Raw genomic sequence first — 17,862 nt, 5'->3', positions numbered from 1 at the left:
GGCGCAGGTCTCGGGCCTTTCCGCCTTGCCCCTCCCCCCCGAGCGCCGTATCCCTCTGTGGGGAGACTCGCGCCGCCTCCCCGGCGTGGGGGCCCGCCTCTGAGCTCCCTGCCAGCCCCAGGTGCCTCGGGGGCTGCTGTCTGATCTGCTCCCTCCCCACCTGTTTTGGGGGCTGGGGAAGGTCTAGATCCAATTGCTCTAGAACGTGCCTTTACACAGCTCTCGCCCCCCAGCAGGCGGGCTGACCCCTATGGAGCGCTGTGCAGGGCCTAGGACATGGAGTGAGGGCCTGTCCCTGCCACCCGAGTGAAGCTGAAGGGAGTTTGGTTTAGATTGATCTAGAGCACAGACTAGTCCAGGCCGTGTCCATCTGGAGACTGCGCATGGTAAGAGAGTTTCTGCCCTGACTGTCTATCCTGCCCCTGCTTTCTCCATCCATGGACCTCAGAGTGAAAACTACTGATGTAGAGCAAACCTGATCCCTGCCTTTGCCTTCCCAGAGAGACAAGGTGCGTGAGGTCATATTTTTTTATTGGACCAACTGCTGTTGGTAAGAGAGACAAGCTTTTGAGCTTACACAGAGCTCTTTGTGGCCCGAATAAGAGCTCTGCGTAAACTCCAAAGCTTGACTCGCTCACCAACAGAAGTTAGTCCAGTAAAAGATGTTACCTGGCCCACCCTCTTTTTGTAATATCCTGCCACTCGCATGGCTAGAGCACTTTCCTTCTCAGACAGGCTGATGGAGGATTTGAAGTGCACTCGGCAAATTAAGACAGATTAGAAAGCTCCCCTGGCCTTGTAGTCCTAGAGGAGTTAGAAGGATTCGCTTTGCTCGGAGTCAGTCTAGTCCATTCTAGAACAATGCAACCCATTTCCCATCCTTCCTGCATTAAGATGATGGGAGTTTGCAGTGCTGTAAACCCATCTAGCTCGAACTAGAACAGCTCGGCCCTTTTCACCCTGCGGTGGGAGGGGTGAGACTGCGCTAGACCAATCCAACCCGATCTAGAATAGAGTTGGAGCTGTGCATGGGACTGGCGAAATAAAACCCTACGTGCCGTCAACTCTTTTCTTGCCGTGAAGCCGTTCGGCCGCTAGGGGCCGCTGCTCAAAGCTTTCCCATAACCATAGACACTAGGGGGGTGAGACTATCGACGTGGTTCTGGGTGAGCCGATCCGGTCACCGGAAAGCCGTAGAGCTGGGGCTGCGAGTTCTCGCGAGAGTTACTCGCCAATCTCCAGGGTGACGGTACACACACTGGGCCAGGCGAAGATGGCGTCCGGGCGGCGGGCAGCACTCTGAAAGGCCGGGACATGGCGGAGGCCCTGCAGGTGACCGAGCGCCAGCCTGTGGGGGGAGGCGCGGCGGGGGCAGAGGGGAGGGAGTCCGGCAGCGCTGGGGAAAGGCCCTTGGCCGCCTCAGCGCCGCGCACGGTGCCCGGAGCGAGGACCCGAGTCTTCCGCGGGCCGCAGGCGGGCGCGTGGGGAGTGAAACAGTCGCGGGTGGCGTTCGGTGTGATGCCAGCCCCGGGCCTGCGGAGCGACCCTGCCAGTGGTGTCCGGGGGCCCTGGCCGTGCTGGGCTTCTGGGTCCCTAAACGCCCGACTACCCGCGGAGCACCCACGTGCAGCATTGGGACCGTCCCTGGAGGCACCCACAGCGGCAGATTGGACCGTTAACATTGGCAGCATTTAAGAGGCTTTTTATCTTTAAAGTGCTTTGCAGTCATTAACTAGGGAGAGCCCGTACTCGGTAACAGGAAAGAGAAAGTGTTCTTCCCTGTAAACGTCATCCGAAAGTGTTTGTGTTTCTTATTAGACCAAAATAGTCGAAAACCAGCCCTATGATGAGAGTCTAGAGATTAACGACTCAGAAGAGGTTGCCAGTATCTACACACCAACTCCACGGCAGCTAGGTAGGGGAAAGTCTAATTTCACATCCTGTTTCTATCCTTCCTACTAAAACAGTTTGTTTCTTTCCTTAAAATTAAAATGCTGACCAATCTCAGGGATGCTATTGACAACTTGATTTTGGTAATTATATTTTCTTAAAAATACTCTGATGGGATTTAAGTCTTCTCCATAAAATTGGAGCGTGAGCAGATTCATTAGTAAAATAGAATACATTCACAAACTTTTATTAATGTAATGTGCTCATTGCAAAAAAGCTAGTGAGATCAGATGTGGTAATGGCAATTGTCACTGAAATCTAGCTCTGCATCTGGGACATGGTTGGTTTAACATGGATTTGAGCTTCTCCACCAGGGCCAGCCCCTGCATTATATTCTAGTTCAGCCAAAGCATGTTGAAATTGTGAGTAAGCATGATTGTTAAATTTGGGTGTAAGGCCTGTTTAGATAGGGCTTCATTTGTAAGTGCCTCAATGTGACAATCCATGCTGCAATCCCACAACCCAAACTTGGGTAACATACCTTCTTGGTGATCTCTTCAACAGGTCCTAGGTCCACACGCCCACAGCTCAAAAATATGGCTGATAACAGCAGTGATGAGTATGATGAAGAAATAAACAAGGTATGAGGTTGCCCATGTTCTTCTCTGCTGTTACGCTTGATCACAGCATTTTGTAGCCCCATCTACTGGGGCCTCATTATCTGCATGTTGAGTCTTACTGGGGAAGTTGCAGCAAAGCAGCTTGGAAAGTTTTGTGATTTTTTTGACCCATTTTGAGTAGAAAGAAATGTAGTTGCAGTATCTTTTGGCAAGACACATTATTTATACTAGGGTGAAGGTAAGAAGGGGTCAGATTGCTCTTTCCTTCCATTAGAACAGATGGAACAATTTAAGCGTACTAGGGAGAATAGATCTGGAAGGGGATTTTCACATCATGGCAGCTGACACCATCCAGTGTGGATATAATGAATACCAGGCCCATTGTCACGCAATGGCTGAAGTGGGATAAAAAGAGAGATGTGAAAAATCAAGGGCTTACACCCACATTTGGCTGTAAAGGCAGGGAGTGTTTTTTACAGGTTAGAGAAGATAAGTTGACTCTGGGTCAGGACTCCTGGGTTCTGTTTCCAGCCCTGCCACCAATTAGTTGTATGACTTTGGGTGAGCCAGTTCCCCCCATCAGTATTTCAGTTTCTCTGGCTGTAAAGTAGGGTCATACTATCAGCTACCTCGCAGGGACTTGGGAGAGGATGGAGTAGTGTTTGTAAAGCATTTTGAGATCCTCTAAGAGAAGGACAAATTATTATTTATTAGAACTGAACATTCCCCCCACCACTGAAAACCATTCGAGTCAGACTAAGATTAAATGCCTGTGCTGGCATTCCTTTTCCATGCCACTAGAGGAAGTTGTTTGTTTGTTTGTTTTTTACACTGCTGTGCCCCACCCATTTGTGGCAGTTTTGGACAGAGGGTGTTTTCTGTTTAGAATGAAAGATGATAGAGCTGGGAAATGGGGCTGTTGGAAATGTATGTTGCACCTGTCGTCAGAAGCTACCGGTGTGGTGCTCTGCTCTCTTCAATGTTGATAACAGTCGGCTGTGTGCATGTGTTCCCTCTGTGTGCTGCCCTGGCTCTGCGCAGATCACTGACACAGCAGACCCCCGAGAGAACCCCCAATGACCACAGACTCTAGTAAGGTACGAAGGCACCCGGCCAGGTTTATTGTCGAAGAGGAACACAGTCTCTAGCTCCCCGGATTAGATATCTATGGTTCTGCTAGTACATATGTGCTCGCTGGCAATGGACCGGCTCAGTCAGTGGCGGGACTTTCCATTGCCCCCTAGGCCGGACAAAGATATCCGCTCAGGGGTGCATTCTTATACACAGGTACAAACAATTAACACATCACTCCTGATGTATTGAGGTGCAACCCCTCTGCATAGCAAGGTACAACCCCTCCACGCAGTAAGGTGCCGCCTCTCACCTTGTACGTGTTGGTTCGAACAAAACAACTCTATCCATCATATTCCCCTTTTGTCCCTGTCCTTGTTATCTGTGTGGAATGTGCAAGTATCGGAGTGTTCTGGTATCTCTAGTGTCCAGTACCTTTTAGGTACAGTAACTCCTCACTTAAAGTCGTCCCGGTTAACGTTGTTTTGTTGTTAAGTTGCTGATCAATTAGGGAACATGCTCGTTTAAAGTTGTGTAATGCTCCCTTCTAATGTCTTTGGCAGCTGCCTGCTTTGTCTACTGCTTGCAGGAAGAGCAGCCCGTTGCAGCTAGCTGGTGGGGGCTTGGAACCAGGGTGGACCGGCAGCCCTCTTATCAGCTCCCCACTCCCCTAAGTTCCCTGTGCAGCAGCTGCCCAGCAGGCAAGCAATTGCAGTTGTCCCTCCCCCCACTGCCATGTGCCGCTCCTGCCCTCTGCCTTGAAGCTGCTCCCTGAGACTCCTGCTTGCTGTGCGGGGCAGGAGGGAAGGAAGAGGGGGGCTAATGTCAGGGTGTCCCCCTCCCCCCTGCTCCTGCACCCCGCTTACCCCATCTTCCATAGAGCAGGGGGGACACACCAGGGCTCAGGATGGAGGGAGCTTGCAGCAGCTGCAGTATCAGCAAACTGATCGAATTAACAAGGCAGTGTACTTAAAGGGAAAATGCGCATCTCTCCCTCCATTCCTGCTGCCTTGTCGAGTGAGAGAGTTAACCCTTGAGGGCTCAGCCAATTTCTAGTTCATCCTTTAGCAGTAAGGGAAATATCCCACCCTCTGACTCCTCCACCTCAACCAAGCTTCACAATCATCATCACTGTGTACCAGTATTAAATTGTTTGTTTAAAACTTATACTCTGTGTGTGTGTGTGTGTATATATATATATATAATAGTCTTTTGTCTGGTGAAAAAAATTTCCCTGGAACCTAACCCCCTCATTTACATTAATTCTTATGAGGAAATTGGATTTGCTTAACATCGTTTCGCTTAAAGTCGCATTTTTCAGGAACATAACTACAATGTTAAGTGAGGAGTTACTGTATGTGTATTTGTGCAACATCAGCCCTTTCCTTGCCAGCTTCTGTGAGCAGGGGCTGCCTCTGGCTCACAGCTTAACTTTGCTTTATGTTAGCAAAGTCTTGACCATTACTTTAGTTCAGGCCTTAGGCCTCATACCGGGCCTCTGAAACCAAGGGTTTATGTTTCAGGGCCTCATCTTACTACAGCACCATAACTCTGGTTTTAACATTGACCTAGGAGAAGAAGGTAGCCCAGTTGGCCCCCCAGCAAGGATTTAGTGAGAATGAGGATGGGGAAGATGAAGATGATTCGTCTGAAACTGACTCGGATGATGACGATGATGAAGAGGAGCATGGAGCCCCTCTGGAGGGGTATGAGGGATTATTAATTCATAATAACAGTGAGAATAGCCATGTGAATTAAAGTCAGGGTCTCCATTCTGAGAGAAGACTCCTAACAAGCCAGTTGAATAATGTTACATTCTAGCAATACTGTGCAGATATGTCTTTAGGTTAGATATTGTGGGAATGAAGGGTTTAAAAGCTGAGGTAGATAATGTGCAGGTGCAAGTGTCCTCAAACAGCTCAGTGGTACTGGGGTTGGAGTGCTGCAATGGGAACTGTAAGTCTGAATCCAAGGTTTTGGGGAGCTGCTTTCAGAGTATCCGCCCTGAAAATGAAGATAGAAGGATATAGCTATATTAAGTGGGGAGGAGGAATTCCATTGCCCATGTGGACAGAAAGTGTGTCACTGGGGTTTGAAAAGCATCAGAAAAGATGCACTGTTCATACAATAGAACTGTTCTTAGAGAGCTTGAAAATTGGATTCCTAAGCAAGATTCTGACTTGTTCATTGACACAGTAGGATTCTTAGATTTCAAATACTGCTGCCCAGTTTTCTTCCTACCAATACCTACTCATGAACTTTATAACCAATGCAATCAGCCTCTTTGAGGTAGTGTAGGGGGTACCCAAGTTGCCTGGCATAAACTGAGACTTAGTATAATAAACTAGCACTAATAGAGGGCTAATTAATTAATACATTAGGAGGCCCATTAATATGCTCAATGCATTGTGCTGCACAAAGATAGAGTACATTTACTGCCTTTTTGCAGACAATTCATTTCCATAATTTACATACAGATGTCTAGCATGCAAACCAGCCTGCCCCAAGGGAAATAATTGTATATCATTACACTTATTGTAATATAACTTTGTTGAAAGTCTGGTCTGCTGCCCATCACCATGGTATTATTTATTAAACTCCAATCAAAAAAGAGTATCTGGTAAAAGGGGGTGTCAGTGTTGTGAGTGGTGTTCTTATGATGGAAACACGTCTTCAAAGAGGAAGAGTTTGCAGCGTTTACTAAAGATGTCAGAGACTGGATTCTCTTGATCTCTTCTGTAAATTTGTTCTGTAGCCAGATCCATCTCCCAGTATGGGTGTGCTAAGCTGGGGAAGACATCCAAGGCCCTTTCCTCCTCTAACACACCCACAGAGAATCAGATATAAGTACCGCATAAAGTTAATCTGCATGAATCTATTGGTCTTGAATATCTCTTCTTTTCTCTAGTGCCTACAACCCTGCAGATTACGAGTATCTACCAGTGTCTGCAGATATTAAAGAGCTCTTCCAGTATATAAGGAGGTGAGTAGAAGGAGCACTAGTCTGCACTGGGATGCCCTTCTGGGGGGTGAAATGTTTACAGAAGGAAATGCTTCTTTTCTGGACGATAATTTTCCTGTGTAATTCTCAGGTACACTCCACAAATGATAGAGCTTGAACACAAACTGCAGCCTTTCATTCCAGACTTCATTCCAGCTGTTGGGGACATTGATGCCTTCTTAAAGGTACCCAGCTTTCAGACCCTCCCCTGTAACTCCTGTTGTGCAGGATCAAACAGTGCTCTCTCCCATGAAAGCAATAGTAATTTAGTGAGAGAAGCAGCATTTGCGTTTCTCTTTGTTGGAAGAGGAGCAATTTCAGCACACGGGGTGCCAGACTAGGGGCCCAAACCCACTTATGGGGACTTAGCCTCCTCGGCCCATAATGTGGCGTTAACCCCTGCTTGTCCAGTGTGGGGTTGGTGCACCCCGTCAGAGTGTCAGGAGGTAAGTTTTTTACCTACTTCTTAAACAGACCCATAGAATAGCCTTTGCTAAAAGATTTGTATAAATTTCTAGATTTTTTTTCTTAATCCTTGGTAGCCTAGCAATATTTACACAGCCACAGTTTTCTTTTTCAATAAAGACCCAGAGTGTGACTGGTGCTCCCATTCTGCTACTATTTTGAGCTGGCTGGCTTGACAATACCTTTGTATTCCTTCTAGGATTTTTATCTGGGGTGGTTACAAAAGATTTTGAAACAAGAAAGATATCCATGTCATTTTGACTGTGGCTCTTCTTCCCAACCAAGAAATGGAATACGTACCCCAACACTCCAGATCTCTTTTCATTTGCTAACATTTGGTGGTTTGACATTTTAATCCTATAACTCTTCTAGGTTGTTTGAGATTTGAATTCCTAGTTACCCTATAGAATTTGTTGCCCATTAGTACCCAAATGTTTTCTGGAGGAATGACTTATCAGAGTCCAGCAAATTCATAGCTAACATTTCAGATTTGTCATAATTTTGTTAAATGTAAATGCTTTCCAAAGTGATGGATTTTTTTAGATACTGATTTTAGGAAAATGTTTGGGTAAAAAATATTACATCATCAGCTTGAAAAGTTATTTTTCTATTGTGTTCCTGCAAGTTTTATTTCTGTGATAAATTCATTATTCCTTATCCTCAATGCAAAGGCACCATGGCCAATGCAAAAAGTAAGAAACAATGGACATCCCAGCCTAGTCCCTCTGTATAATTCAAACAGGGGAGATTAAGCCCCATTAATTCCCACAGCTGCTTTTGGGCTGATGTAAAGAGCATTTATCCAATTAAGGAACTGTGGGCCAGTGTTGTATGTATGGGACAGGACTCGAAACAGCAAGTTCTGCTCTTTTCCATCAAAAGTTTTCTCTGGGTCAAGTGATAGCAAAATTAATTGATTTTTTTAAAACTGGCATTATGAATGATTCAGAGTGCACTCCAAATATTGTCTGACAGTGTCTATCCTTAATAAGTCAAGTTTGATCTGGGTTTATATAAACTGAGAGCATGGATGGCAGACAGCTAACTAGTATTTTTTTTTTTTTATCTTTGCTGTGATTCATCAGTGATCTGAGCCTATAGGAGCTGCATAAAGTAAAGTCTTTTCCAACTTTAGGGAGACCAGCAGTAGCTTCTTTCATAGGTTGTGGAAGTCCCTCCCATAGCAGAATGGCACTGAAGATACCCTTCAGGGACCCACTAATAACTCCTTAACTACTATGTGAAATTTAGTTGGAAAACCATCAGGTGCTAGAGTTTTATTTCTTTACACTTGCTCTTGCCTTTGAGATTTCTTCTTCTGTTATTGCTTTATCTAAAGTTTCTTTATCAGTTTTGTTTATCTTTGGCAAGCCTGCTAATTCCAAATATTTTTGAATTACCGCAGATACGTCAAACTCTGAAGTTTAGGGTCTTTTATAATAAGGAACAAAAGTAGCATATGTTTCACTGCATTGTGTAACTGTCTTTTGCTGATTGTTTTTAATTGGTGGAATAATATTTTCCTCTCTAATCCCTTTCTGCCATCAGCACATTCAGTTTCCCCTGATATTAGTTAATTGTTTATATACTTTTTTGAACCTGTGTTTTTATGAATGTCACAACATATTTATCTGCAGTTCTGGTTTTATTTTTCTTACGTGCTGCTTTCTTTTTTCTATTTAGAGGCTCTGCTTATCAACTGGCCCCTAAATACTGCTTTACCTGCCTCCCAGAGAAGACCTCTTTTTATATTGTCTAATCATTTATTTTAAAGTATTGAACAATGTCCTCTTTAATTACTGCAACCTGATTTTTGTCCAGAAGAAGCAAGCAGTTCATTTTCCAAAGAAGTGATCTTAGGATGATGCTAGCAAATATTACTTTCAGCGAGGCAGGACCTGACCACGTAGTGGTGCCAATTTCCATAGCACTAGTCTGCTTCACTGAGGATTTAGTGATTAACATTAACTCTATTCTAGTATATAAATTATGAGGGTATGAATTAAAATCTGAGAGTTTGTTCCCCAGTGTGCAAATCTCTCCAGCAATCTGAGAGATTGAATTGTTGGCATAGAGAAGTCAATTCTGCACCTGCTTCCCTGTCTACCTTGTCTCTTTTATCCAATCTGCCCCAGTAAGGAGTATGTGTGCATTTGAAGTCTTCTCCAAATATAATTGCCCGGTCTCCAAAATGTTGCAGTATTTGGGTATAAACTGGCCATGAACAAAATTAAGGTTGGAAATTAGAAGACAGTTTCTAACCATCAGAGGGGTAAGGTTCTGGAACAGAAGTTGTGGTGGCAAACAACTCAATTAGTTTTAGAGAGAGCTGGACAATTTTATGAGTCTGATTGTGTGTCAAGGTTGGTTGTGATGGTAGGGGGCAAGGTTCAGCAGCCCCGGGACTCACTCCCAGTTTACATCTTATGTTCCTAAAAGCTCATCCTTCTGTGTTTCTTTTGACCATCAGCCGGGGTCAGGAAGGGATGCTCCCCCATGTAGTCTGTTATTGTTTTGTTTTTTTATCTCCTCCCTCTCAAGCATCAGGGATGGCCACAGCTGGAGCTGGAGACATTGGACAGGGAAGCCTACGGCCCTGATTGGCACCGAGCATCCTCTCTCTCAGGTGCTTGGCTGGCTGGTTCTTGGTCACATGCTCAGGGTCTAATTGATTGCCACATGTGGGGTCATAAGAATGGCTTATTGAAAAACTTGAAATTATTATGATGATTTAGCTGTTTGAAGGCATGACTCCTTGTGTGGACATTGCCTCTCTCATTTCTAATTACAATGTATTCACAATTGTGTGCCTGAATATGGCTTGAATTCTGTTTGTGAACTTCCATAGTATTTTTTGTATTAATTCCCCACTGCCTCCCTGGTTCCCTTCCCTCTCCTGCATTCTCCTTACTTTAAATCCAAAAATAAAATACCAACATGGTGTATAAATCAGTCCCCAAACAACTGTGCTTTGCTGAACCCTAAACCCTTGTACTCTCCCTATGAACACTTTGACTGCTTCTCTTGCAATCCAAAGGAGGTATATTCTCCTCCTATGGGATCTTAATCCTCTATCATAGGGACAGATTATCATCTGGTCATTTGAGTTACATGGGGGGGATTAATACAGGACCTCTAAGGGCTCCTCCCCATCCACTCTCCGTTTGCTCCAATCTCTTCCATCCATGCCCCCCTACGTACTCCCCCTATTGTCTTTTATTTTGTCTACTTGTTAAAATACAGAACAGTTATCAGAGTTATGGTCACCCCAATTAAAGCAAATTTAGTACTGTTTTTCTTACAACATTAACGTAGTTACTCTTCAAGTGTTTATCAAGTGTCCCTCAGGGATCCAAGTCCTCTTGTTCAGCTTCACTTCTGTTATTTCAGTACATTCAGGAGTCTTTTGTCTTGTATTTTCCTATCCTCCTTTTCTTGGATTTCACCATCTACCAAGGTTTTCTTCAGAATTTCATCCTTAGTTTTATCTCTGGATTATCCTCCAGTATGTCTGAGATTTGGAGTTCTATCCCGAGTGACTGGAATGTATTGGTTTCTCTTATTTACAGTCTCTTACTGTATCATACTACTGATTTTGGAAGCTGTTTGAGAGTGTAAATGGGATCCCCGTCTATAGTGGATATCTGGCCTCCTGAGTGCTGCTGTAATTTCCCCCAGCTCTCTTCTCCCTTTGAAAGTAAGGGCACAGAGGTTATGGAAAAACTGAGGCCTTTGAATAAAAGCTCTGAATGCTCTGTTTTTTTTATAATTCAATCTTTCTGCTGACAATGATGAAATTTCACAATCCGATCTCTGAGTCTATTATGAGACCGAAGCGGACAGAGCAGAGCTTTATTTGCTCTCTCCACTTTCACCTCTTCCGGTGAGCTCAGCTTTAACAATTTTGCCATGTACATCCTCCTTCAGTGGTTTCAGGCGGTCCCTTAATTCTGATGTTCCTTCTTGCTCTGTTTTCTGTAGCATCCCATTGAAGCTGCAGCTCTCTTTCTGCTCCAGAAGTGCCATGCAGCTCTGCAACGGTCTCTCTCGCACCTCTCTCTCTAAGGCCAATCTGGAGCACAGTGACTTGATCTTCCAAGTCAGCAATTTAGAGAGGCTCATTTTAAACATCCTTCAAACTCCTGTTTTGAATATAGAAGGGGAAAAAATTCAGTTCCTCTTTGTTGCTCTGCAGGTTCCACGTCCCGATGGGAAGCCAGATAACCTTGGCCTGTTGGTACTGGATGAGCCATCCACAAAACAGTCAGATTCCACAGTGCTCTCTCTCTGGTTAACGGAAAACTCCAAACAGCACAACGTTGCAGTAAGTTATGAAGGGAAAAGAGCTGGTTACCCCACACTAAGCTTGGTAGAAAGATGGGAGTCTTGTTCTAACCCGTGTGGCTGTACCACTGCCATGGTTACAGCACAGTGAGGATTTGACTAAATTCTCATGAACAGGAAAACATCTTTCCCACCCACATCTTTAGACTACAGTGTGTCTGCTCTCATTCACACACACGTCTTAATAAACAGACTTTGGATCCATTTGTTTCCTTGGGTCAGAGCTTCGTTCCCCTGTGGTTGTTGCTGTCTGGTTTGAGTCACTGTGTTCTTTCCCAGATGCTCTTCTGCTCCTGTATGCAGACACTGGATGGTATAGCGCAGCTGGGAAAGAGAACAAAACCACACAGCCCAGCCAGGAATGAAGCATAGGGTTTCCAGGGACCCACCAGCCTTGGAAAGTATGTCTCCAGATTCGCATTTCTGTTCTCAGCAGCAAATAAAAGTGAAGAGCTTGGAGAATGCAGAGAAGAATCCCAAAGCCATTGATAACTGGATCGAGAGCATCAGCGAGTTACATCGCTTCAAACCTCCTGCTACTGTTCACTACACCAGGTGAGCTCTCTGTACCCTCCTGCATTTGTATTTTACTCTGCTTACTCCTTACCGCTTGTCTTGCATGCAGAGATGCAGTTTGAGTGTCCTTTAATCAATGGAATTTCTCTCCTGCTGACTTTGTGTAATTCAGATAGGTCTAGTTTGCCCTTGTAGAAAGGGTGCATGTGTAAGTAGCTTGAGTGGGGGACTAAGAGTCAGGACTCCTGGGTTCTATTTTCCCCCTCCCACTGACCTGTTTGATGTTGGACAAGTCACTTACTTTGTATTTCAGTTTCCCTGCCTGTCATATGAGGATAGTAATACTGACTTACCTGAGAGTAGGACTGAGGGGCTTCTCTAATGTTTGTGAAGTGCTTAGTTACCCTGAGATGAAAGGCTCTGTATGACAGCAAAGAACTATCGTTAACTCTTTTCAAAATGCAGTCAGGAGAGAGGAGGAACTTTGTTGCACTGCAGTGATAGGGGTTTTAGAAATGCAGATACAGAGTTAGACATGGTTTATTTAGAGAAGATAAAAACATCACCTCATCAGAGTTATTCTTGCCATGACTGTGAAGAAGGAATTGATCTCTCATCAGATACTTGGTAAGTGGTTACAGCTATGGATTGTGTGTACAAGTCAAAATCTCTGACACAGGCAACAGTTAGGAATTAATGTGTGCACTCTCTCCATGTTACCTTTACTTGGCTCATCCAGTCTTAACTGGAATTCTTATTGATTCAAAACTCCTCAGCAAAACTCTGCCTTGAGTTTGAAACATACAGCTGTTTGTGTTTGTGTCTTTAACTTTGCAAGTGAGTTTGGTCCCCACTAAAGCGAGTGTGATGAGTGACACTCACTTGGGCCAGGGATAGTTTGCACAGCGATAATGATGCTGAGCACCTTTGCAAAAGCGCTTTGAGGAAGGGACTATTATTTATTAGAAAAGCTTTCTCACCCTGCTTTGCCAGTATCCCCAATCCTGACTTGCATACTCCCTGCTTTTCTAGGCCTGAGCTCACCGCACACCTCTGCCAAAACTCCTCAGTCCTAGCCAGCAGCCCCCCTGCTATCCCACAAGCCTCTCCTGTGAAGAGAGTTGTACCGTATAGAGACTGTGATGTCCAGATGTGTGGATTAATCTGAGACCATCAAACTCATTTTCCCATGTGATCCAAATCAGACTTGATCCCAGACCTCCAGAGGTGAAGTCTAGTACATTAACTCACCTTCTATAGCAGGTGTAGTGAAATCTGTGGATGACTTGCTCTTGTCTCTTGCAATATGGAGTTGGCACCTTGTTTTGACTACCATAAAAGCTGCTTAATCAGGACCACACTTGTGTGTGCTCATAGGCGCGAATGTGTGTCTGTTTTCTCCCTCTGTGAGGACAAGAGTGCAGTTGCTGTGTCACGCTCTCCCCATTCACACCAGTCTGTTGTCAGTGCACTGTCAGGAAGCTCCACATCCAGCAAAATTAATGCTGTGTTTTTACGTGCAGGGTTTTACGTGCAGGGTTGTTTTTCTCCCCTTGCAGGCCAATGCCTGATATCGAGACTCTGATGCAGGAATGGTCCCCAGAATTTGAGGAGCTTTTGGGAAAGGTATGTTGTCAGCCTGCCTAACAGCTACCCCAGCTGTGTATTACAGGCATAATCTGGGCTTTTGTCTCACTCTGGCCTGTTTGCTATTTGCCTACTCTGTGTTATCCCTCATTAACGCAGGCTGGCTCAGAGCTATTTGGGTTTCTTGTATCGATATGAAGGAAAACCACTGTGCAACCAATGACTAGGCAATTTGGTATGTTCTAGCTCAAGCCTCAAAGCCAGCCAGGTCAGTCAGTGGTGCTTGAAAGCTGCCACCCTGTGATGCCTGTGTGAAATGGGTGAGTGAGTTTCAGCCCAATTCCTAGTGAACAGGCATCCACATCACAGCCAGCAACAACACAGTTGGTACTAATTGTCCCCCATGTTGGTAGAGACCCCAAGTGATGAATGGGCCTCAGAGGCTTCCATCCATATAAAGCAGGCTGTGCCTGCTCTGTGCTGGGGTAACACTAGCGCGTAGTCTCGCTGTATGGGCACTGAACAAGAGCTGGATCATGAGTCACTCTTTCCATGTCCCTTCTAGGTAAGCCTTCCAACTGCGGACATCAACTGTGGCCTGGCTGAGTATATTGACATGATATGTGGTAAGCAAAGGACCTGTACGTGTCTCATCTTCTTCTCAGAGGGAGCAGAGTGCTAGCTCCTCACCATCCTCCAAGCACCACCATGCGCAATCTATGAAGTGTTATGTGCCTGAGGGGGTGTCTGAGCAGGCAGCACTTCCTCCCGACAGCAGTGCTCTCAGGCTGTTTGAAGGAGGTATTGCAGGTGCATTAGTTGCATTCCCCTCCCATTCAAGCTTAGTCTTTTATGTCCCCATGCCCCAGGTGTGGGCGGGCTGACAGGAGATCCCTTCAGAACCTGTAGCTGTTCCACATTGCATCAAGGTGAATGACCCTGACCTAGCGCTTTCATTTCAAAACTTGTTTTTCCTGGAGATGGGTGTTGTGCTCCCAGTATCATGTCCTTGTGCGGAGAAACAGATGGGTCCCCTATTTCTAAATGTGTCTGTTCCCTCTGGATATTCGGGGCAGGCTCTGGCCTATTCCCCATTCACTGCTAAACCCCTGACTGCACAGTAGCCTAGTAGCACTAGAGATGGAACCACAGTTAGGAAAAGCAAGAGACACCTGGAGGCAAGTTCAGCCCTGACCTAAGCTGATGCATCTCCTGGTGACTGCAGTTGGGAGAAAGAACTGTGTGTGTAAAGCCCCAAAGCACTGGGGATGCGCAGAGGGTATTGCTACTTGGAGAGGGCCAACGTCCAGGCAGCAGCATTGTACTCAGAATCCTTATGTTGTTTTGTCCTAGCTATTCTGGACATTCCTGTCTATAAGAGTCGGGTCCAGTCCCTGCACGTCCTCTTCTCGCTGTATTCAGAGTTCAAGAACTCACAGGTAGGTGACGCCAGTGTCCACCACCTTCCAGGCTATCACTGTTAGAATGCTCAAGGGGGGGCAGTGTTAAGCCACTTGTCCTGAAATTCAAAATAGCTCCCCTGCACTGCTGAAGAGCCCATGACAACAGTGCCTGTCCTGGCCAAAGAACATCACTTTCTGAAGTGTTACCATTATTTCCTAACAATTTTAGCTGTAATGCATTTTTCACCTCGCAGGCTTCCCATGCCCATGACTCACAAGGATTCCTTCATCTAACACTTGCATATAGTGACCCTCTTCCCGCAAACTCCAACCCACCTCCCCCCCTTTCAATATATAGCTATTCCATTTCTGCTGTAGAACGCTGACTTGTTACTTTTTCTAGTACCAGAATTTCCCACACTTCTTGATCTCAGTCACTAGTTTTAGGGGAGTCACTCCCCTTCCACCAAATGCTGTGGTACTTCTACTAGCAGCTGGAGAAAGAATAATCAATTTTTTAGGGCTCTTATAAAAAGCAGTTTGCAGGACAATTCAATAAAATACTGATGCCCTGTTATTTCCCTTCTTAAGTCTCCAAGGGCTTTCCAAAATGTCAATTTTTGGACACGTATGCTATATATGGAAAAATCCTTCCCTTACATTCTCTCCAGCATTTGCCAATCCCTGTACCATAAATTCACTTACTTTGAAGGAGACTTAGGTTCCACTGATGAATGTGAATGTACTTTTAATTTTTTATTAATGTGTTTATGGAGGTGTGGGGACCATTGCCCCATATGTTTCCCCTTTCCTCCTACATCAACTTTATCTATCAATGTAGTTACTTCCTCTAAATAACAGATTATTTTGTGTAGAGTGGAAAGGAAGCCTTTATGTTTAATGAATGTAGTTGAGTAGCTTTTCAAATTGCATCAATTTTCTACTTAGAAGTGACCCTTTTTGTGGGGGGGAGTTGAAAGAATGCCTCACTTACAATATTGTCGTAGTGGAATTCTGATGGTTTTTGGGAGTTGTTTTTCATTTGTTGGTCTAAATATATTATCTCTAAATGGCTGGTTGTGTGTGTTAAGTGACCAGAGCAAGTCACTGCACTAACACAGTCTCCTTTCCCCCACAGCATTTCAAAGCCCTGGCTGAAGGGAGAAAGGTAGGGAGTCCTCCATCGAATCCACCCTCACAAGCAGGAGAGACAGAAGTGTTAAGCTTCAGCTGAGAAAAAGACCCTTTCTTCATAAGCTGGGGCCTGCACCTAGGAGTAGAGCCTTCGCCTAAGCCAATCAGCAGAGCAAGGCAAAGCATTACTGAAACCTCTATCTTTTCTGTATGTACTGGCAGATGGACAGCGTACGACTCAGATGAATTAGTAGAGGTTAGCATTTAGCTCGTGGTGTTTAATTGTAAATGCTGCATGACCCTTTTTCTTTGGCTCATTCCCAGAGGATTCAGCATTAAACAAGTGCTTGCGAGTGGGAGTACCTCAGCAAGGGTAACAATGTCTTTGGTACCTGAAATCAGCTTGGGCAGAGCATCTCCTTAATGACATAACCCTCACTCTGCTCATGCAGCTGTTTGGACTCATAAGAATGGCCGTACTGGGTCAGACCAAAGGTCCATCTAGCCCAGTATCCTGTCTACTGACAGTGGCCAATGCTAGGTGCCCCAGAGGGAGTGAACCTAACAGGCAATGATCAAGTGATCTCTCTCCTGCCATCCATCTCCACCCTCTGACAAACAGAGGCTAGGGACACCATTCCTTACCCATCCTGGCTAATAGCCATTAATCGACTTAACCTCCATGAATTTATCCAGTTCTCTTTTAAACGCTGTTATAGTCCTAGCCTTCACAACCTCCTCAGGCAAGGAGTTCCACAAGTTGACTGTGCGCCGCGTGAAGAAGAACTTCCTTTTATTTGTTTTAAACCTGCTGCCTATTAATTTCATTTGGTGACCCCTAGTTCTTGTATTATGGGAATAAGTAAATAACTTTTCCTTATCTACTTTCTCCACATCACTCATAATTTTATATACCTCTATCATATTCCCCCTTAGTCTCCTCTTTTCCAAGCTGAAAAGTCCTAGCCTCTTTAATCTCTCCTCATATGGGACCTGTTCCAAACCCCTCATCTTTTTAGTTGCCCTCTGAACTTTTTCTAGTGCCAGTATATCTTTTTTGAGATGAGACCACATCTGTACGCAGTATTCAAGATGTGGGCGTACCATCGATTTATATAAGGGCAATAATATATTCTCCTTCTTATTCTCTATCCCCTTTTTAATGATTCCCAACATCCTGTTTGCTTTTTTGACTGCCTCTGCACACTGCGCGGACATCTTCAGAGAACTATCCACAATGACTCCAAGATCTTTTTCCTGAATCGCTGTAGCTAAATCAGCCCCCATCATATTGTATGTATAGTTGGGGTTATTTTTTCCAATGTGCATTACTTTACATTTATCCACATTAAATTTCATTTGCCATTTTGTTGCCCAATCACTTAGTTTTGTGAGATCTTTTTGAAGTTCTTCACAGTCTGCTTTGGTCTGAACTATCATGAGCAGTTTAGTATCGTCTGCAAACTTTGCCACCTCACTTTTTACCCCTTTCTCCAGATCATTTGTGAGTAAGTTGAATAGGATCGGTCCTAGGACTGACCCTTGGGGAACACCACTAGTTACCCCTCTCCATTCTGAGAATTTACCATTAATTCCTACCCTTTGTTCCCTGTCCTTTAACCAGTTCTCAATCCATGAAAGGACCTTCCCTTTTATCCCATGACAACTCAATTTACGTAAGAGCCTTTTGTGAGGGACCTTGTCAAAGGCTTTCTGGCAATCTAAGTACACTATGTCCACTGGATCCCCCTTGTCCACATGTTTGTTGACCCCTTCAAAGAACTCTAATAGATTAGTAAGACACGATTTCCCTTTACAGAAACCATGTTGA

General features: G+C 44.9%; 1 protein-coding gene across 4 annotated transcripts; it reads left to right on the top strand.

The window, feature by feature from the left end:
- Positions 1-142: 142 nt before the first annotated feature.
- IFT46 (intraflagellar transport 46) lies at positions 143-17,382 on the top strand. 4 transcript variants are annotated; one of them, XM_065417120.1, is made up of 12 exons: positions 143-386; positions 1,819-1,915; positions 2,455-2,531; positions 5,154-5,287; positions 6,490-6,564; positions 6,674-6,767; positions 11,243-11,371; positions 11,825-11,946; positions 13,467-13,533; positions 14,060-14,120; positions 14,848-14,933; positions 16,036-17,382. In XM_065417120.1, the coding sequence occupies exons 1-12, from the start codon at positions 384-386 to the stop codon at positions 16,129-16,131; spliced, it is 1,041 nt and encodes a 346-aa protein (XP_065273192.1). In that variant the 5' UTR covers positions 143-383; the 3' UTR covers positions 16,132-17,382. The 4 variants fall into 4 exon arrangements, with proteins under 4 accessions (XP_065273192.1, XP_065273193.1, XP_065273191.1 ...); XM_065417119.1 differs by lacking the exon at positions 143-386 and adding an exon at positions 1,254-1,332 and having other exon boundaries at positions 11,828-11,946; XM_065417118.1 differs by lacking the exon at positions 143-386 and adding an exon at positions 1,254-1,332.
- Positions 17,383-17,862: the final 480 nt, after the last annotated feature.

Source organism: Emys orbicularis, chromosome 15 (assembly GCF_028017835.1).
Source record: "Emys orbicularis isolate rEmyOrb1 chromosome 15, rEmyOrb1.hap1, whole genome shotgun sequence".
Classification (NCBI taxonomy): Eukaryota; Metazoa; Chordata; order Testudines; family Emydidae; genus Emys; species Emys orbicularis.
The sequence above is the reverse complement of the archived record's forward strand: the minus strand, read 5'-3'. Positions and strand labels throughout refer to the sequence as shown.

What these genes read in the sequence shown, in the direction of transcription:
- IFT46 (XM_065417118.1), top strand. An exon ending in TTGAGGAGCTTTTGGGAAAG is followed by an intron (nt 13,534 to 14,059) that starts GTATGTTGTCAG and finishes TGTCCCTTCTAG; the next exon opens with GTAAGCCTTCCAACTGCGGA. An exon ending in CAGAGTTCAAGAACTCACAG is followed by an intron (nt 14,934 to 16,035) that starts GTAGGTGACGCC and finishes TTTCCCCCACAG; the next exon opens with CATTTCAAAGCCCTGGCTGA.